Here is a 22,556-nt window from a genome sequence, read left to right as displayed (position 1 = left end):
TCCTGAGTGTCACGGCACACCACAATGTCTGAAATATCTACCCATACTCTTGTATCAGAGTTATGGTACCCAATTCCCCTCACATGGCATGGGTTGACCCGGGCGAAGGAGCATCCACTTGCCAAGTGAATCGTAGTGCCACGGTGGGTATCGAACTCGAGCCTCCTGGACAGAAGTCAAGCACGATAACCACTACACCACTACGCCTTCAAAAAAAAAAAAAAAAAAAGAGAAATCTGAGGAGATAATTGCTCCCCAATTATAAAATCTTTAAGTGAGAAAAACCTAGAGTAATTATATAATACAAAAGAAAATATACTAAGTGTGATGTGAGGTAATAAATGATGATGTGAAGTGATGATTTGCTAATGATAAAGTAATTAAATATACAAAAGAAATGAAATTTTGAAGCTATTTTTTATATAAGAAACTAAACGATTTTTAACTGAATTTTTATATTTTTTATAAGAATATTTTTCTAATTTTGATAAGAACATTGAGCAGACTAATGCTGTTCATGTGACACTCCCCCAAGGAGGTTTTAAAATTTCATTTGAGTTTTACAAATACCAAAACATTTAATCATTTAACATTTCTCTGCTAATTCTTCCAATAAATCAGACTCATCAACAGAATGAATCAAAATCAACTCTCGGACAGAGCGAAACGTTTCACGACAAACATTTTCATTCGAATTGCAATAACGTACCATGACTTTACGACAAACGTCATCCTTACCAATTTCGACTTTGGATATGATACCATACTGATAAGTTTTCGACAATGATGAATCGTGTTTTTTGAAGAGGACAATGTCTCCAACTTGAAATTGATGACCGTTTATGAACCATTTGCTTTGAGTCATCAATTGAGGAACATGATTGAGTAACCATGATTCGAACCAACTGTTGTAGACGTTTTCGTTGTCTCTCATCAGCTTTGAAGGGTTGTTTGATAGAATCATGTCACCGATGGGGCTTCTTTCGTTATTACGTCCCAAGAGTAGGCGATTAGGCGTGATCAGATCGAGATTCTCCAGATCAGTTTTACTACCAACACAAATTGGCAGATCATTGATTGAGTTAGCAATGACAGCAGCTAACGTTTCCCATTGCATGAGTGATAGTCGCTGATTGTTGATGAACTTCTGTAACGATTTGTTGACTTCTTGGATTTTTCGTTCAACTTTTCCATGCATATTATGCCCGCCAACTGGGCATATAGAAAAGTCGATGGCTTTGTTTCGATGTAATTTGGATTGAAGATCGACAAAGTCCAACTTCATGTTGTTACATCCTTTGATCAGTTGACTTCCACCATCACAGTAGAGCTTCTTCGGATATCCATGGTCGCAAGCAAATCGAGTGAATGATAATATGAACGAATCAGTAGAATAATCGTCCATCACTTTAATAGATATAGCTGAGGTTGTAGAACAGCAGATAACAACAAGCCAAATCTTCACAGTTGTGCGCTTGTGACTAGGTGAAAAGGATAAATATGGACCGGACAGATCAACTTGTGATGCATAGAAGGCTGGTGCAACTGTTAGATTTGATTCTGATATGGGCCCCATGACAACTTCAACTGATTTCTTCATTAGGAAACGACATCTTTGACAGTTTTTACGAATGAGCTTGATCATGGACCGATATTCGATAATGTAGGCTTTCTTTAGAAGATATCGAATTGTTGTTTCAACTCCAGTGTGTTGGCAAATGGGATGGTTCCAGTGAATGTCGAGAGCGATACTGAAAGCGATAGGTGAGTGATTGCTGAGTACAGGTACGCAGAAGGTATCGTTTGAGAGGTCTTTCATTGTTGAGGTGAATTTTCCAATGATTGATACTTCATCTGATGGAAGAATTCTACCAGTATAATGTAGAATACCATTCTTTTCTTGAGTGATCTTGTCGAATTTCTTTGGCTGAATGAATTGAAGTACTTCTCTTGTCCCAATTCTGAAGAAATATTGCTCTGAATCCTTAATTTCCTCATCTGACAAGTTTGCTTGATAAACACAATTTTGATTTTTAATTCTCTTCTGGATGTTCCGACAAAAACGAATGACGTATGCAATGATTCTGACAACTTTTGTGAATGAGTGACGATTGGGATCAATTAGATAGTTCGAGAAAGCATAGTAATCTTTGACGACATCATTGACTTTTGAGACGTGTGAATCGACTTCACCTGGGTTGAATTTGAGCTTGACTTCGTCTGGTTTGAAGATGGGAAATTCGCTATGCTCGAGTTGCAACCAAGGATGACCATTGATCCATGCTGAACCAGCATCAACGTCCTTGATGGATGCGCCTCTTCGAGTTCCAATATCAGCAAGATTATTATCAGATTGGATGTAATACCATTGATTAGCAGTTGTAAAGCGAAGGATTTCTATTACTCGATTCCTGACCCATTGATCCAAAGGCTTTTCGTCGTTGGTGATCCAGAATAGACTTGCTTGATTATCGGTGAGTTTGATTGCATTCTTGTGATACTTGTTGAATGATCTACGAACAACTTCTCCTGTGTAGGCGTTAATCAAAGCTGCGTAGAGCTCGGCTCTTGGTAGTGACATTCCTTTAGGTACAACACGTGTTCTGGATAGGACAAGTTGACATGACGAGCCTCCTGATTTCTTCTTGAAACGAACATAGATACAGGAGCATACTGCTGACTTGCTAGCGTCGCCAAAATCGATGGTTTCCAGGTCGAGAGAAATTGCATCTTCAGGAATGATAGCACGTTGATATTTGAGGTTGTTGATTTCCTTCATCAGGTCGAAGTGTGATTCCCACAATGGTCTTAGTTCATCTGGGATCTTGTCATCCCAGTCGAGTTTTCGGTGAACCAGTTCTTGTAGATCCAACTTCATAGCAGCAACGATTGGGGTGACTTTTCCTGTAAGATCAAAAATTTCTGCTACTTTCGATGCGCAGTGTCTTCGAGTTAGTTTGGCAGGAATGATGTTGACAGTGTTTGATGGCTTTTTACCACGACATTTCTTCGCAAAGTTGAGTTGACTGATATTGAGTGATAACATATCGTCTTTAGGAAACCATCGCATTCCACCAACGTGAATCGTCTCTCCATCGTCTGTGAGATTCTCCAACGGTTTTTCTCCAGAAAAAGAAACACCTTTCAGTTGGAATCCTCCTTTGTTGATGTTGAGTTCGATGTCGTCTGCCAAAATGTGGGCTTGTTGGATTGATTGAGCACCAGTGATACAGTCATCTACGTAGACGTCATTCTGTATCACTTCGTTGGCTTTTGGATATTGATCTTTTGATAATTCGGCTACCTTTCGTAATGCATACTCAGATTGGTTTCCACTCGATCGAACGCCATATATAAGTGTTTTTATGACTTTTTCTTTGGGTATCTTCGAAGGATTAAGGCTTTCTTCCCAAATGTATCGTTGGTAGCACCAGTCTGATTGGTTGAGTCTGACTGTATTGTACATTTTTCTCACGTCGGTATGAACTCCAACTCGGTGCATTGACCACCGGATGATGATTTCTTGGAGTTTATTTAGATTATTACGACCCTTGGCCAAGAGATCATTAAGACTATAACCAGAGGACGTAGCTTGAGAGGCGTCAAATACAATTCGGCAAGGTGTGCTTACCGAATTCCCCTTCCACACAGCACGCCAAGGAATGAAGTTCTGGATTGGATGGTTTTGCAGTGAGTCTTGAACGTCTTGTGGGAGGTTTTCAACGTATTCGACATAATTGAGTTGCTGAAGCTTCGATTCCGAATCCAAAATGTCTTGCTTGTCTTTGATATTGGATGGGTTGTTCAGCTTTCTGAGTTGTTGCTTGAAGGTTTTCATTGCACGATCTTTGTTGGCAGCAAGGCGATTTGGGCTTGAGATGAATGGAAGTGAGGCTGTTGTAGTTGATGTTTCCAGATTGATGGTGACAGATGCATCGATTAGGCTTTGCTCCACTTCCTCCCTCAAGCTGATTGTTTGGTATTGGTCGAAGTGCTTGCAATCCTTGCACGTTCTGCAAGATGGACATCTGTAGGACACTTCACAACCAGTAGACTCGACTTGTTCGAACAGTCGCTGTTGATGTGTGAGATGGACATCTGAGTGATTCTGATCGTCAAGAAGCAGTTGTTCTTCCTGATAACCAAGTATTGATGGATTGTTGAATAAGTACCTTCCTCTATTAATAAAGAAGGCTGTTGATGACGTAAAGAAGCTGTTGTGAATTTCGGTAAAGAGTTTATGCGGACCTCCGATGACACCTCTTCCTCCGTCTGAGTTGATGAATGAAGATTTATAGATAGATAATCCAGAATCCAATTGGTGAACAAGCTTTGGATGATAGCGCAGATACTTGACACCAATCATCAAGTGGACTTCTCCTCCAACATGAGGTGGTAGTTTGGGTAGAGGATCAATTCCTCCTGATGATTTGTAGTGGGTAGTTATGTCCTTCTCAACCTCAATGAGTGGGTAGATGGGAAAGTTTGATGTGATTTGATCCAAGCAGATTCCTGAGAGGGTGACGATTCTTCCATCCTGAAGTGGAAGATTGACTTTGTAGCTTCCTGAAGATACAGTGGCTGTGTTTCCAACACCTCCAATGTTGATTGATTCGCTACTGAATTTGATGGCTGATGATCCAAGAAGTTGAACAGCTTTGGTTGATAGTATGAAGTCAGAGCAACCATTGTCGTAAAAGATGTTGACTCTATTGCCATTGACAGTTATTGTCTGAAGAAGGTAGATTCCCTTTTCGGTGATTGAATCATCATGAGGTGATACATCAGACTTGAATGAAGAGTGGAATGACAGTTTGATTTGCTTCACGAAATCTGGTAGGTGTGAACTTCGCATGAATCTAGACTTGAACCGATCGAGAATATCTTGATTTGATTGATTGTCCTTGTGCTCTTCGCATAATAGGACATGTTTCTTGATGGTATACTGGTGGTGACTGGGGTGTGGACATGTAAAGTCCCTCTGGCATCGACCATCAGAGTGCTTTCCTTTGGATGCGTCAGCACCTGGCAGAAGACATTGAGTGCAGAATCCCTTTTTATTGATGATTGCTAGACGAGCTGCAGGTTTCTTCTCGACGAAATCTTTGCATGTATAGTATTGGACGATCTTGGAACCATTTGGACCATTTGATACCATGTGCTCTGATGATGATGGAGCTTCTCCACACAGTTGACATTTGACTGGATCGTTTTGGTTGCCAAGGAATGTCTTCTTCTTTGGAATTTGATTTGTTTGAGGTGGATCCTTCTTCTCGTTAGTACGTTGAGTTTGAATGCTGACTTTTTGTTGATTCAGCTTTTCCTCTTTCTCAAGAAAAGTTAGCAACTTTCCCCAAGTTTGTTTTGGAGTGAGTTCATCATCGCTGATGCTTGACAAGAATCTTGTGAGACGACCCTCACCGAGTTGTTGGTAAATTCGTGGAAGTGACTCTCCAAAGTAAAGATTGTCTTCAATTTGATGTTTGTGAGCAAGTTGCATCACTTCACGAATGATATTTGAGAACTTGCTGAGTGCGATGACAAGTTTTTCAGGATCACGACTTTTGGCGATTTCAGATTTATTGAGTGTCTGAAGTCTTTTCGTTAGAAGAGTTCTCGAATCCCCAAAAGCTACTTTTAGACGTTGCCAAATATCATCGATATTGTCAAGACTTCGAACGAGAGTGATGGCTGGCTCACCAAGATGATTGTTTTTGAGAAGATCAGGTAAGTAGCTTGAAGGAGTTGATTTGATATATAATTTCTCAAAGTTCGATTTGAAAGTATAAAAGTCAATAGGTGATTCATACCCACAGAATTTGTCGAGCTTAATTTTGATTTTAGTCATACTGTGGTCTTTCTCCAGTTCTCTCTTGGTGTACTCTCGATGGACAGCAGCATTGAAGTCGAGTTTTTTCGAGTTGAGCTTGATGAGAAGTGCACCCATATTCATGATGGCTTCCGAAGCATCACTATCGGTGATTGGTGATTGAAGAAGTTTCTCGTACTTGATGGATAACCTGTCAAGATTGTCGGAGAGTTTGGATGATTCGTCCTTGAGTTGGGTAAGTTGTTTATCGTCCAACTTTTGAAGATCTTGAGTGATAGTTGAATTGATTTCGAAGAGATTTTGTTGCATAACCTCAATACTGAATGCAATAGATTTCTCATTACTGATAGTTGTTTGTGATGTCACTTGGGTATTGGCGAGATTTAGTTTGGATTTGTGATCTCGAGCTGATATATTGTACGTCTTGATTGATGTTTCTGCTCTCAGGGCTGATAGAATGAGGTCATCTTGATCATCCAAGTTCGATTCTATGCACAGGAGTCTCAGCTCATCTCGTCTTGAATTCATTTGTGAAATGGTTGGATCGACTTCAGTGGCAGTCAAACCATTGATTGGTGTCTCATCGATTGCATCATTGATAGCTGCAATTAGGACTTTGATTTTATTGATGGTGCTTTCATTTGTCGAAGGCATGATGGTTTCACGAAGTGAAAGATTTTCAAGTTGACTGGAAAGATGGTCCTCGACGTGGATACTTCGACCAGTGTTGTGAAGTTCCTTATAGTTTATACGAGGAAGATTTCTCTTTGACATAAATGTTTGGCTGAATTGATGAAGTTGATTGAGTTGAGTGTGATTGGAGGGTGTGGCTCCGTTTGAATGTGGAATAGTGCAACACACTTGAGGGGGTTTGTAACAAGATATTGATTGAAGGATTGATATCTTTGCGTTCAAACTGAATGAAAATAAATTAAGGAATAATAAGTATTTGAATTGATAAAATAAATGAAAATAGTGACTAAATGACAAAATTAGGAGCTTAAATTGATAATTGATTTATGAAACTTAGACTAATTTGAGAAACAATTTGAGTGAACAGAAAATCATATGAAAGAATAAAAGTATGATAGAATCTTAGAAAAAATTACTAAGTCTTAACCTAACCTAACCTAGGACAGCAATGGGTTGAAGCCTGTGCCAAAAGGGCAAATGCAGAGCCTAAAGTTGAGCCAACCTAAGACTAGGAGAAGAGAAAACAAAAAGTGAGAAATGCAAACAAAAAGCATACCGGCTGGCCCAATGTGATTGCTGTGAAAATGACCAGTGAAATGAGTGGATTACCAGCTGGGTAAATCCACAGTGAAATGCAAATTTATTATTAGATATTCAATTCAGCAAATTCCATTTACCAATTTAATAAAGTTTGAGTTTGACTCTGACTGACAACATGTCAACAAAGAATTGAGCTCCTTGCTCTACAATGTTTCAACACAGAATGAAAAAATGAGAGAGTAAAAAAAAAGAGAAATCTGAGGAGATAATTGCTCCCCAATTATAAAATCATTAAGTGAGAAAAACCTAGAGTAATTATATAATACAAAAGAAAATATACTAAGTGTGATGTGAGGTAATAAATGATGATGTGAAGTGATGATTTGCTAATGATAAAGTAATTAAATATACAAAAGAAATGAAATTTTGAAGCTATTTTTTTATATAAGAAACTAAACGATTTTTAACTGAATTTTTATATTTTTTATAAGAATATTTTTCTAATTTTGATAAGAACATTGAGCAGACTAATGCTGTTCATGTGACAATTGTTGCTGCCTTATTATTATTCAAACATTTCAATACCACAGGCAGACGACTAAAGCCATCAACTGCTCCAACTATAATGAAATACCACCTCACCAGTTTGTGGTTGGTATCTAAATGCCATAAGTGGTTTGGTCCTTTAACATTATAGACTCTTCTATGGAGTTTACGCTTTGACCTCTGCAATATACCAATGCTGTCAACATTTCGGATAGATTCCCGGAGCATATATCTGGGCACAATTATTCCTTTATTCTTGAGCAATTCTCTCAGCATAACCTCGCCACATCTTGGAAACTGGGTTGTGAGTTTAACCATTTCTCTGTCAAGATCTTCTATACTGATGTCAACAAATCTTTGTCCTTTCAAATCATAGTCATTCAACCGTCTGTGGATTGTTCGCTCAGAAACAGATAACAGGTTTGCTATCTCCTTAATCAAAAAACCATCAAACAGTAGGCTTTCTAAAACTTCTTTCGGTATATCATACTTTGGTGCACCACAGCTTAACTTTTCTTTTTTTGGTTGAAAAGTGCCAAAAGTACAACACAAAACACGCAGTTTCATTATCAATGCCCGATCTGTAAGTCCTACCTGGTCAAAGTCACTTAATGACATAAAAGAAACAATGTCCGGTGTTATTTTTTCATCTTCGAAACGTTGAGTAAAATTTCCAATTCCAATTTTCTTTAAAATTTCATCCATTTTATGTTTGATGTGTATTCAGTTTAAAGTTATACACATCTTAAAAAAAGGAAAAACTATTTTTAAGGAACTGTCTTGTTATTTTTCTATGGAAATTGAAGATTAAGGATCGAACGCAATCGAATCTCAATCGAATATTACCGCAATTTTTAGATTCAATTGATATTCGATAGTCTGGAGACAATACTCTGTTACAAAAATATTTCTATCCTGTCAAAATCCCAACAACTTCACTGAATTACAGAGTACGGAATTATTGACTCAATTCAAATCACTTCAAATCACAAAAGAAAAAAACGTTATCTTTTCAAAACAATTTAAAAGCTCGCGTCACTTCTTGAAACAATAGAGCTGTTTGACGTCATACTTTTGTTTATCAAATCATAACAATAAAATATTAGCCAATCAAATTCTGCGATTGATTCTTGCATCTTGTATAATTCCCGGCTACTATACTGTGTCTATACTTTCATATTTTTTTGAAACCACACAGACAGAGAAGTCGGGTCTCCCAGCTAGATATTCGATTGCGTTCGATTGATGTTCGATTGCGTTCGATTGTCGATTCATTGACCCCCGGATTGTTCATCGCATAATTTCTACAGGAAATCGAAAGTAATTTCATTCGGCTTGTGATGTTTGAGATGCTTGAATGTTGGGAAGCTGCAAGAATAAAGCCAGACGATCTCAATCGAACGGAATCGAACAGAATCGACAATGGAACCAGGCGATCGAGCCAGTCGAACAACAATCGAACCAATCGAATATTACCCAGAATTTTGAGACGTTCGATTGAGATTCGATTGCGTTCGACAATCGAATTTCAATCGGTCGATTGCGTTCGATTTGGTTCGATTGTCGTCGATTCCGTTCGATTGAGATCGTCTGGCAGTTACATCAATATGCCTTCTTACCTGTCTTTAAAAATATAAATAAAAGTAATCACGGAAAAGGACGCGTAAATAAAAGACATAAGTGTGAGAACAGAGTAATCAAACTCGTTAGAAAAAGTACCATTAGAAGTCATAAAAAATAGACCTGAATAAATGCAATCGAAATCCCAGAGAACTTCATAATTCCCCAAACAACATTACATTACTATGTCGAACTCCCATTACATAAATTTTACATTTACGTCAGAGTAGACTACGCTCGCCACCGAAGAGGTTTATTTGGAAAGGGTAATGACATTTTATTGTTCGCTTCTTTTTTAAAGATTGGCCGGGTTGGAAAAGTATGAATTTCTTTGTACATATTTTACCTACCCCAAATATTTAAGAGGCTGAGTTTTAAACAAATGGTCAAGTTGAAACGAACGATAAATGTATCAAGGTCTGTTTTATTTACCCCCTGGTGACTTAACAAAAGAGACTTAACTCGATGTTACGATCCAATTATTGAAAGTTTGTGTCGGCCTTTTTATAATGAGCGAGACATACGTTCTCTGATTACGCAATTTTCATATTGACATTTTCGAGGCATTTTGATGTAACTGTCTGGAAAGTTTATCTTCCACAATTGGGCTATTTTATTTTTTATAGTCCATACAGTTCGTATTGACGAACTTTTCCAGGGAGTTTTCAACCCTTTCATTTTTCCAAGGGGTTTTTGGTAGTTTCAAAAAATCTCCAAGGGGCTTTATGAAGATTTATCGTTATTGCCAGGGGTTAATAAAACTTCACAGATTTTTTGTTTGAAAAAATTACTGAAAATTAAGAAAAGAAGAATGTTTCCAGGGGGCTAAAACTTGACATCCAAAGGGTAAGCTTATGTTGAAAATTTCCAGGGGGTCTTCTTGTTAAAAAAGTTCGTCAATACCCCTGCCCTGTATTTTTAATGGTTTTGAAATGGAATAGCCCATTGTGGAAAAAGTCTATTAATCCCATCTGGCTAGCTATTCATTCACCCAGAATTCAGCTCTCACCCAAAGAACAAAAATACTTCCCTTCTTTAATCAATAAACATAGACTGAAACATAAAACAACAAAGCATGGTCCGGAGTGAACCGCCTACTGCTTCGCTACCATTTTAGAACTTTTTTAATCGACAAATTACCGGGACCGAATTATTTCTTTCTTTAATTTATTATAATTTATCCGCATAAATTACTAAACGACGACCACATAACAATTTGAACCACCACCTAACGATGGAACCACCACACGAAAAGCTTGAACCACCACCTAACGATTGAACCACCGCACGAAAAGCTTAAACCACCACGTAACGATTGAACTACCACACGAAAAGCTTGAACTACCGCACGAAAAGCTTGAACTACCGCGCAAAAAGCCTAAACCGCCACACCAAATGCTTAAACCGCCACACCAAATGCTTAAACCGCCACACCAAATGCTTAAACCGCCACACCAAATACTTGAACTACCACACGAAAAGCTTGAACTACCACGCGAAAAGCTTAAACCACCACACGAACTGCCTTAAGGACCGAACCGCTTTGCAAATGTACCACGCGGTACAGTTGTTGAACACTTTTGGCAGCTGTGGCGTTCCATAAAAAATATAATATCTTTAATAGCATTAATTTTTGTGGAGTTTAAATTTCTCAGATTTCCAAGTTTTTTGAAGCTGTTCTGAAATTAACCAATTGGGTTAGGTATCGGAATTCCTATGTAAGTTCTTTTCCGAGATTTGTAAAATAGCTAAGTCAGCAAAAAAACCTTTACCAGGGGTTTAAGAAAAAAACAGGACTGCCATCATTTGCTTCTTATTTAGCCATATATTCAAATTTGCACTCAAAAATACTTAAATAAATAAGTTAATGATATTCAATTTTGGTCACCAACGGACACTGCCTTGCCTTTCTAAAATATGACCTGTGAAGATAAAAAAATTTCTGCTATGCGTTTTTTCGGGAACGCTGAAAAACTGTAATTTCGATCTTCCTTTAAGGTAAAGAGGTTGCAAAATTTGGGCTCGCGAGGCAAAAACTGCTAAAAAGCTAGTAAAATCATAATCCTCAAATATCAAAGTTCCATCCTCACTGTAAAGTGACGAAAAGAGCGAGTGGATAAACTGAGGTTTAGAGATATGTTTGTTAAAGTGACTGAAAAAAGCGAGAGGATAAACTGAGGTTTAGAGATGTTAATGTTAATGTATATATTCTTTAAAGTCAAAAATGTTTCCATCTGTACTAGCTTTAAGCTAATAGAGTTTGACTGCCTATTTTACAAAATGAATCATTCATCGTCATGATCTAGTTGACGTCAAATAAAAACTGAGATGTTACTAGAGATGTTTGTTAAAGTGACGAAAAAAAAAGTGAGTGGATAAACTGAGATTTAGAGATGTTCCTTGAAGTGACGAAAAAAGTGAGTGGATAAACTGAAGTTTAGAGATGTTCATTAAAGTGACGAAAAAAGCGCATGGATAAACTGAGGTTTAGAGACGTTTGTTGAAGTGACAAAAAAGCGACTGCATTGACAGAGGCTTAGCAACATTCGTTAAAGTGACGAAAAAAACAAGTGGATAAACAAAGGTTTAGAGACGTTCATTAAAGTTATGAGAAAATAGTCTGTAAGAGGCTGGGGTGTAGAAGTCTTGTCCCCCACACGGTCTGCTACTACGACGACCCTCGACATGGCCAGAGAATTCTCGGGCCAAAACCTTTATTGGAATTCGCGTAAAGCCCGAGTATGGCCCGAGTATGGCCCGAGCTGGCCCGAGAATTTGGGCCACACGCGGGCCACACTCGGGCCAATTTTTGAAAACATGATTTAAACAGGCGTGTAATTTCAGGACTGAATTTTTAACATTTTCTTTGAGAAAAACTTGGTTTTATATTAAATATATAAATGTTGTAAATTCATATAAATATTAAATGTCTTATTTGGTATGAAAACATAGTTATAAATATACTTAGGGTGGAAATATTTGCTAGTAAACTGGTCCTGGTTTTAAACTGAAGCGTATCCACGGGAAGCTCGTAAAGTTTTTTTGAGAAACAAAACAGACAACATCTGTGCGAAATTAAAATTAAATCTCGGTTCTAGATACCGTATTTTCTCTTTTTAGCGCTGACCTCTAATGAGCGCCGCCCCTAAAACCTCAAAAATTTTAAGAGCGCCGCACCTCTGAAGGGGAAGATAAAGAAAACAGAATTCTATAGTTTTCTTGTTAATAAACTCTTCCACATCTAATTCTAAAATAAGAATGTTCTTTAGTGGAAGATAATGTCTAAAAATCAAAAGGACAGTTGTCAATTTCATGGCATGGGTTGTTTCTTGATTTCTTGAGTCTTTAAAAGGTAGGAAATAAAAAACTTGAAAAGAGCAACGCCCTCTAAAGAGCGCCGCCCTCTAAAGAGCGCCGCACCTAAAATTACGAAAATTTTAAGAGCGCTGCGGCGCTTAGTTGAGGAAATATGGTACCTTATCTGATATTCCGATGGCGTATTGGCGGCCGCCCACGCTAAAGCTCTAAAGGAGCGGGCCAATATACCATCGGAGAGAAATAGTAGTCATCCATTGATGTGCCGACATAAGTTTAGCCCTCATTTTCGGGGCCGTGCTGAACGCTCAAAAATTGTTTTTTTGAGATCTGGCGCCTCAAAAAGACCGTCAAATCACTGTCGTTAGTTACCACGTCAGTATGAGTATGTCGGCAAAAATTACAAACAACATGGCTGATGTAATTTTCAAAAAATGTGTGCTGTTTTATGGTTGTTTTTGGTTTCTTTTGATGGATTTTTTGTAGTTTAACTGTACTTATCACTCCCTGAATATTAGTTTTAGTATCCAGTGTAATTTCTGTATGTGCACCAACCCAAAAAATGTGTTTCTACCACAGAAAAGTTGATAATCATAACTTTTGTTTTTGTTTGTTTTGATGGCTTAAATTTTTTCTGCACTTTCTCAAATTTTATACCATTCCAAGACCAAAGAAACTAAAGCAGGTATGTTCCTATATGGGCTTAGGCTTTTATCAGTAACTTTTATGTTGTTATCTATCTTAGACCGTCCTTCAAATATAACTGTTGTCCACCGGCCGACAACCGTCAAACCGACTTCAGTGTTCCAGAACTGAAGTTTTTTGGATAAAATCTTTATTAAACTTCACAAAAGTGTTCATTGAGGGTTAGTATTCATTTACTATAGCTTTAGTTTTTCTTTTAGTGTTATTATAGATGCTGATTATGACTTTTCTCTTCTTTCAGGCTTTTTTGTGTACAATGTTATTTCTATTTTGTTTTTGCTTCTGTGATCAGTTTAAAGAAGGAAAAATACTTATTTGAGTATTTCTACATGCCCTCCTTGTGAAAAGGATGATAATATTTTGCATGATTCCTTCTCCAAAAAGTTTTGTATTTGAATTTATTTCGTGAAACCTTTTGAAGTTTTTTCTGACCCAAATTTTGTCGGCCATGACACCTTCCCTGTCCAAATTGCACTCTGGCCCATTTTTCTAAAAAATTACGCGGTCAGGCGAAATTCCGTAATGTATTTCTTCCAGATGTTGAAAATTTTCCCGACCTTCAGAGCTTTAGCGTGTCGGAAGAAAATTTCTACATCGGGTGCCAGATAATACGGTACCTAACTTAGGAGTTTACTAGGCTGCTGGCACCCATTACAGTAACGGATTCGATTTGAACGATTTGATAACGATAAGAATCTAGATCAAAACATTCGAAAGAGAATTTGTCACTGTAATGTCTTCAATTTTTCTCAATCGAATGCGAGAAGACAGGTTATACAACATACCGTCTATATCGCACTTCGACGTCTTTTGACCAATTAAATCGCTAGAATCTTACTGACGCGCTGTCTTAATTTTTCATCTTTAATCTGCTCTTCCGCAATCGATTGAACTCATCGTTAATCTATAAGAGAAAAGAATTATATGATTCAGTACTTCGCCCCTACTCCGTACATAGATTAGACTCAATGGACCCAGCCAGACAGGCTTAAAAGCGTTATGAAAAAGGAGGCCCGAACATGGCCCGAATGACTCGGGTCATGTTCGGGCCAAAAGAATTGATAGGGTCTCTCGGCCCGAACATGTCGAGGGTCGTCTACTACGCTGTGCGTACGTTTTTAAAGGGAAAGCAGATTATTACAGATTGACTTATTGGATTATTAGATTGGCTAAACACCTATTTTAATTTTAAAACTGATATTTGAGTTAAAAAAACTTCAAAAAAGCAGTTTGTTTTGAAAATAGAATATCAACTTTCTTTTGGTTCACCAGAAGAGTTTGTACATGTTTAAAATGCATTGATAGAAATTTTCTCTCGTGACGATTATTACATGGTTTGTTGCAAGTATATCGAGAAAATAGCCCAAATCATGCCTCAAATTATTTCCCGATCATGCATCACGCAAACGGCTGGCTATAAGTTTTTAAAATTGTATCATAAAATGGCTAACTTTCTCATTCCCGGGAAAACATACCTGCCCCATCTCCGGGATCTTTTCGCTTCTAGCAGTCTAGGCGTCTCCGGCAAGCTCCGGCAATGTGGCGTTTTGGTCCTTTTCCGTTGTACACTAGCAATCGGAAAGTTTCGCTGGGAATAAGGAAGTTTAGCAATCCTACGGTATGTAGTGTAAAAAACCTTAAAACCTTTTGCTTGCGAACACGAGATTTTCGTATCGTGCGTAACCCCTTTTACAATAGACCTTTTTTCAAAAAGGCCACCCTGCTGAATAATTATGTAGTCCAGCAGAAAAACAATGATAAAACCATGCATAATTATTACAATATGCATGATACAGTAATTATGCATGGCTCTATCATTGTTTTTATGGCTGGACTACATAATTATTCAACAGGACGTCCTCTTTGAAAAAAGGTCTATTGATAGCTACAATTTTTCATCATAGCTTAGCATTACACACCACAATAAACAGACGCCCAGAGATAGTGAACAAGAAAGGAATAAAGATTCTTACCATAAAACAGAGGGCTTCTTTTTGTCCATTTTGTTTTTTAAACTTTTTAAATTTTTGTTTTGACTTTTGATCTAGTCGGGTTCGTTCGCTTCGCCGCACCATACTAAAAGCACGAAGTATATTTTATCATATCTTGGGTATAGTATTACGAGAGCGTTACACTTTGAGTGTAATATTATCTAAATGAGCAAGACTATATTGAAAAAATCTACCAAACTATACCAAACCTTTAAGTTTTGGTCGGGCCCAGTGCTCGTATGTTACAAACCATAAGGGCGACCATTAATCATATATCATTACATCATCTTTTGTTAGGAAAGTACTTTCGCTTTTAAGTAACCGTATAGACAGATAGAAACCAAAGTCAAGTTAGCGACACATTCAGCGACACATTCAGCGACACTTTCGCTTTCAGCGACACTTTCAGCGACACATTCGAATTCTTTTGTATTTTTCATGCTGAAGGAGAGGATTCCTATTCTGGAAATTGGTATTCCTATCAAGCCTCATCTGTTAGCTACAAATTACACCAAAAATAAAATCCAAAAAGCGTTCCCTCTTTTCAGGACACGTTCGAATAGATGCCTCATTGGAAATCTCGGAATACTCATTTTGGGTATTATGGCCTGATTTCGCACCAAAACAATGGATTCCTATCCTGGAAACTTCTATTCCTATCAAGCCCCATTTATTAGCTACAAATTAAACCAAAAATCAAATCCAAAAAGCGTTCCCTCTTTTCAGGACACGTTCGAATAGATGCCTCATTGGAAATTTTGGAATACTCATTTTGGGCATTATGGCCTGATTTCGCACCAATACAATGGATTCCTATCCTGGAAACTTCTATTCCTATCAAGCCCCATCTATTAGCTACAAATTACACCAAAAATAAAATCCCAAAAGCGTTCCCTCTTTTCAGGACACGTTCGAATAGATGCCTATTGGAAATTTCGGAATACTCATTTTGGGCATTATGGCCTGATTTCGCACCAAAACAATGGATTCCTATCCTGGAAACTTCTATTCCTATCAAGCCCCATCTATTAGCTACAGATTACACCAAAAATAAACTCCCAAAAGCGTTCCCTCTTTTCAGGGCACGTTCGAATAGATGCCTCGTTGGAAATCTCGGAATACTCATTTTGGGCATTATGGCCTGATTTCGCACCAAAACAATGGATTCCTATCCTGGAAACTTCTATTCCTATCGAGCCTTATCTATTAGCTACAAATGACACCAAAAATGAAATCTCAAAAGCGTCCCCTTTTTTCAGAACACGTTCGAATAAATGTCTCATCGGAAAACTCGGGATACTCATTTTGAGCATTATGGCCTGATTTGGCACCAAAACAATGGATTCCTATCCTTGAAACTTGTATTCCTATCAAGCCTTATTTATTAGCTACAAATTACACCAAAAATGAAGTTCTAAAAGCGTTTCCTCTTTTCAGGACATGTTCGTATAGATGTCTTATTGGAAATCTCGGAATACTCATTTTGGGTATTTGAGACCAAAACAATGGATTCCTATCCTGGAAACTTGTATTCCTATCGCGCTCCATCTAATAGCTACAATATACATCACTAAAGTAAAGATTAAAAAAATGTTTCGTCATTTCAGAACATGTTTGGATAGACGTCTCTTTAGAAATATCGGAATGCAAATTTATAATATGCTAATATCTAACGTGAATCAGGAAAAATATCGAATGCCTTGTTGAAAACTTAAGTTTTATGACAGAAAACATTCAATATTTGCATGTTTTTAAAAGTTTTGAGAAATTGAATTTCGAAATTCTAATTCAAACATACAGAAAAATCGAAAATCCTAACATGGAATTCCGTCCTTAAGACTTTTTTACACACCAAAAATGGAATGAGAGAGCGAAAAACCTTCACGGGACTTCAAATTTTCATCGAAAACACGGCGGGCGCTTATCGAATAATAGAATGTCGAATAGTGGAGCGTCGTGTAATAGAGTTCCTTTTAAGGAAATTTGATGGTGACTTTCAATTTGATCGAAAACAGGAGCTTATCGAATAACAGAACGTCAAATTAGAGAGCGTCAACTGTATTTTAAAATGAAAAGTTTCATTAAAATGTTTTTTTAAATTTTGGATGACATCATTTTCTTTCGGTAAAAATGCAAATACATTAAAATGTGCTGTCATGAAAATATACACAGAAAGAGTTACGAGTATCAGAAAAAAACCTACTGTCCAATTTTTTTTGAATTATGTAGTAGTATTCCCTATTCTCAGTGGCAGCGAATCTCCTTACTTACAGCTTCAAGCCATGTGTTTTTAGACCAGCTCCTACCGTGAGTATCACAGCACGAATAAATTCGAGCTGTGAAGACGAAGTTTTTTTTAATACAAGATCTTGTAGAAAAACGCTCGCAAAGTAGATATATTTCACCGTTTGGCTTCGTTTGGCTTAGAGGAGGTTGCGGATCATGTTTGATTTACTTTTTCAGAAAAATTGTGAGAAAAGGGAACTTTGCGGGAACATGATGCCACATTTTTTTCAATTCAACAAACATTGGGCGCGTTCACACTGGAAAGTTTACCTAATTAAATCTATCAAAGTTAAACAAAGAGATTTATGATGTTTGAATACACTGGTTTATTACAGCTCTTTATAGGTTCACGAGATCTATTATAACACGGTAATTAATTTTGCTTAAGGCTTCTCATTGGTTGATTTTTTATTGAGAGTTTCGATTTCACCTGTGATTGATTGATATTGGTATCCATACATCACTACATCACTTGAAATCCGCAAACATATTTGTTCTCATGGTTTTACTCATTAACTGCATTCATCTTAGACATCAACAACACCGTTTGCACTATTTCTAATTTTTTCCTCAGTTCATTCGTTTTTGAAATCGTAAAACTTTTTGCTCACTGCACAGCATTCTTTGTTTATGCTTCCTTAATAAAATCTTTTGTTTTAAGGGAAGCCTCTACCTTACCCTTAATACAATAGAACTTACGACTCTTAATTAAGGAAGATCGTAGACGATCCTATCGTCTACACAAGATCACTAAAATAGGGAATAGTTTAGGAGAGGCGTGATAAATTCGGGTGGAGTAAGCAGTGGCGGAGATGTTTACAGTGTTCTTCGAAACTCTACCGCCACTTTTTTCCCGTAAACCGCCCTAACGCCCGAATTTTTTCCCGCGTTTACTGTACCAACCTTTATTTTAAACGGACGATAGCATCGTCTAGGAAGATCGATTAAAAATTACAATACTACGCGTTCGACTCTTTGTTAAATGCATGTTCTGTATTGTAGTCAACAAAACATTCTCCTAACTACATTTTTATTAAGGAAGGTCTGTAGTGTGAACACGACCATTGTGTTGAACTCATGCGGGTTATTAAAAAAATGACCTAGATCTTTATATCATTGAGAAAGAATTGGTGAAAATAAATGACCAGACAACGAAATTAGTGAACGTGAGAAAAAAAACACAGATATTATGTTCAATGATAAAGATACCTACTTACCGGTAGAGGGAATACTGACACCAAAACATCACCTCAATCAGAACATGACTACCGTGAAAATCACATGTCGGAACCATGCTCTTAAATTGGCATTCTTAGCTTTAGTAGCAAAATTCCATGATGGTGATATTCTTAGCATATTCTTAGTTTTTTGGCCATTTTCATCATGGACATTCTTAATAGTGTACTCTTATAAAAAAAAGCGTGTTGTAAACTTTTTTAGAGGCTCGACCTAATCGTATTTTTTGGCACTTTCAGCCTCAAATTGTTCTTATCCTGTTCTTTTTTAGGCAACAATCTTGGTAAGTTTGGGGGTAATCGTTGATTTTTTGATTTTTTGATAATTTTGCTCATTTTATTTTATTTTCTTAGGGATTTGCCGGGGGTTTTGAAGCGTCGTACCTATGTCAAATCACTTTCCAATTTCTTATTGACGGTAGTAATAGGCCCCGCACGGTTTCACGGTATCTGGTATAAGGCTAAACACGGGATGACGGTATTCGCGGGAAAAAATTACGCGATGACGAGATTTCAGATGACTCACGCTGACGGTTAATGTCAGATTCTTATTTCGGGCCTGGGATAGGACATTTTTGTTCAAAATGCTAGAGGCCATGAAAAGGACAAAGCTAGCCACAATACAAGGTTGCAAAAGTTAAACAAAAAAATGCAAGATAAGCGTTAGAAATATGCTTTAAACCAAAGAAAGAGCTATGAAAAGAATCTTTGGGGCTTTGCATTTTCAAGTTGCGAAAATATTAGTCACGGTATCGGTGCTTTCGAAAAAGATCACGGGATGACGGGATCTCCTCGTGCTCCACTGAGGGTAGAAAAATGGATCCTACGTGGGAGTTGTTTTTGAAAATTATTCCAAAATTTGCGAGAAAAGTGACCCTGAATATAACTGAAATTACAAAAGTTTTTCCCAAAATTTTCCAAAAAATACCGATTTTTCTATTTTGATGGACTCCTGGTGGTGAAAAAGGTACCCTGGCAATCCCCGTAGCCTCTTTTGTCGAAATACCCCCACGGATTCCATTTTATACGTTTATTTAAATCCTTTTAGAGGAGTGCATCTTTTGACAAATATAAACATGATCGCCCTAGTCAAAGGGATAAACCAGATCAATTCAGCATCTGCTAAGTAAAAAAATAAATAAATTACTTACTCATCCGTCCCGGGCGTCCCGGGTAAAATATGATATCCAAGTTTGGGCTAATTGAGGAAGACATTTTTGAAGAGTTGTGTCTGCAAAACTTCACAAAAATCACTGAAAAAAATTGTTTATTCATGCAATGACAAAAAGTTCGCCCATCTCGTATTTTCAATGAGAAAATAAGTCAATTTTTAGTGCAATCTCGTATCAAGAGCAACTTGCACCGCTTTTTGATTTTACTTGGTCGTGGTAAATCAAAATCTAGGCGAACTTTAGGGGAACTTTCACAACATCTAGAAAAAAGTCAAATATAAGTTTCTAGCTGATTTTCCAGTGGGTACTGAGTACCTGATCGATTCTGTGATAAGATTTTTTTCCTGGTCGGGGATTGAACCCGAATCTCCTCAAAAGGTATCTTAACATTAGACTACCAGGAAATCCCGTTGCCTAGCAAGTATATGGATCAAATCCTTGAATATGGATCTAGAAAATTTCAAACATATAGGATCACTTCATGCCGCATCCACGTGCTGTCGGTCTATAAAAATGAAGTCAATATATATAAAATAAATATAGTCCTAACAATGAAGTCAAAATTAGTATTTTGCTTCTCGTCGTTGAACGCTCTCTTTTCCCGTTTCAAGTGCTAAAAGTTGGTATCACCTTCAACTGTCCAACTGAAACTACTCACTTTCAGGAACTCTATATTGTTATTGCCGTTTGAAAGAGCATGGGACATCGGACGAGCATTAACAAATGTCATATAGGAAAAGTACCGTACCGCCAACTTAAAAAAGAACAAGTTTTTAGAATTTCATTTTTGGTGTAATTTAGAACTTATAGCAAAAGGGAAGAATTTTCGGCGCAAAGAAACTTTACAGGAGGATTGGGCGGAATTGGCAAAAATTGAAATTTCAAATTGAAATTTTTCCGCCATCCCTAACAATTTTAATTCTCGCCAAATTTAAATTTTCTCAAATTTTGCTCAATTTTCCACTATTTAGGTCATAAAAAGGGGGTATTTTAAACATTTTCACATTAATTTTTCCCGCCATCCACAAAATTAAATTAATTAAAAAATTAATTTAAAATTAATTTTCTGGCGATCCGCCAAATTAAGTTCCCGCAAAAATTTCTTCCTTTAAAGTATTTCGTTTTTTTCAACGCGACATCCATCCAAATGTGTTCTGAAAAGAGGAAACGCTTTTAGAAATTCATTTTTGGTGTAATTTGTAGCTAATAAATAAGGCTTGATAGGAATACAAGTTTCCAGGATAGGAATCCATTGTTTTGGTATGCCAAATCAGGCAATAATGCCCAAGATGAGTATCCCAAGTTTTCCAATGAGACATATATTCGAACGTGTTCTGAAAAGGGAGAACGCTTTTGGGATTTTATTTTTGGTGTAATTTGTAGCTAATAGATGGGGCTTGATAGGAATAGAAGTTTCCAGGATAGGAATCCATTGTTTTGGTGCGAAATCAGGCCATAATGCCCAAAATGAGTATTCCGAGATTTCCAATGAGGCATCTTTTCGAACGTGTCCTGAAAAGAGGGAACGCTTTTTGGATTTTATTTTTGGTGTAATTTGTAGCTAATAGATGGGGCTTGATAGGAATAGAAGTTTCCAGGATAGGAATCCATTGTTTTGGTGCCAAATCAGGCCATAATGCCCAAAATGAGTTTTCCGAGATTTCCAATGAGGCATCTATTCGAACGTGTCCTGAAAAGAGGGAACGCTTTTTGGATTTGATTTTTGGTGTAATTTGTAGCTAATAGATGGGGCTTGATAGGAATAGAAGTTTCCAGGATAGGAATCCATTGTTTTGGTGCGAAATAAGGCCATAATGCCCAAAATGAGTTTCCGAGATTTCGAATGAGGCATCTATTCGAACGTGTCCTGAAAAGAGGGAACGCTTTTTGGATTTTATTTTTGGTGTAATTTGTAGCTAATAGATGGGGCTTGATAGGAATAGAAGTTTCCAGGATAGGAATCCATTGTTTTGGTGCGAAATCAGGCCATAATGCCCAAAATGAGTTTTCCGAGATTTCCAATGAGGCATCTATTCGAACGTGTCCTGAAAAGAGGGAACGCTTTTTGGATTTGATTTTTGGTGTAATTTGTAGCTAATAGATGGGGCTTGATAGGAATAGAAGTTTCCAGGATAGGAATCCATTGTTTTGGTGCGAAATCAGGCCATAATGCCCAAAATGAGTTTCCGAGATTTCGAATGAGGCATCTATTCGAACGTGTCCTGAAAAGAGGGAACGCTTTTTGGATTTTATTTTTGGTGTAATTTGTAGCTAATAGATGGGGCTTGATAGGAATAGAAGTTTCCAGGATAGGAATCCATTGTTTTGGTGCGAAATCAGGCCATAATGCCCAAAATGAGTTTTCCGAGATTTCCAATGAGGCATCTATTCGAACGTGTCCTGAAAAGAGGGAACGCTTTTGGATTTGATTTTTGGTGTAATTTGTAGCTAATAGATGGGGCTTGATAGGAATAGAAGTTTCCAGGATAGGAATCCATTGTTTTGGTGCGAAATCAGGCCATAATGCCCGAAATGAGTTTTCCGAGATTTCCAATGAGGCATCTTTTCGAACGTGTCCTGAAAAGAGGGAACGCTTTTTGGATTTTATTTTTGGTGTAATTTG

General features: G+C 37.4%; 1 protein-coding gene across 1 annotated transcript; it reads right to left on the bottom strand.

Moving 5' to 3' along the window:
* Nucleotides 1-284: 284 nt before the first annotated feature.
* LOC136809977 (uncharacterized) lies at nucleotides 285-7,158 on the bottom strand. The gene is made up of 2 exons (XM_067066548.1): nucleotides 7,080-7,158; nucleotides 285-6,746 (listed from the first exon to the last, which is right to left on the bottom strand). The coding sequence occupies exon 2, from the start codon at nucleotides 6,602-6,604 to the stop codon at nucleotides 587-589; it is 6,018 nt and encodes a 2,005-aa protein (XP_066922649.1). The 5' UTR covers nucleotides 6,605-6,746; nucleotides 7,080-7,158; the 3' UTR covers nucleotides 285-586.
* Nucleotides 7,159-22,556: the final 15,398 nt, after the last annotated feature.

The sequence above is a fragment of the Clytia hemisphaerica genome, unplaced genomic scaffold, assembly GCF_902728285.1.
Source record: "Clytia hemisphaerica strain Z4C2 unplaced genomic scaffold, Clytia hemisphaerica genome assembly, whole genome shotgun sequence".
Taxonomy (NCBI): Eukaryota; Metazoa; Cnidaria; class Hydrozoa; order Leptothecata; family Clytiidae; genus Clytia; species Clytia hemisphaerica.
The sequence above is the reverse complement of the archived record's forward strand: the minus strand, read 5'-3'. Positions and strand labels throughout refer to the sequence as shown.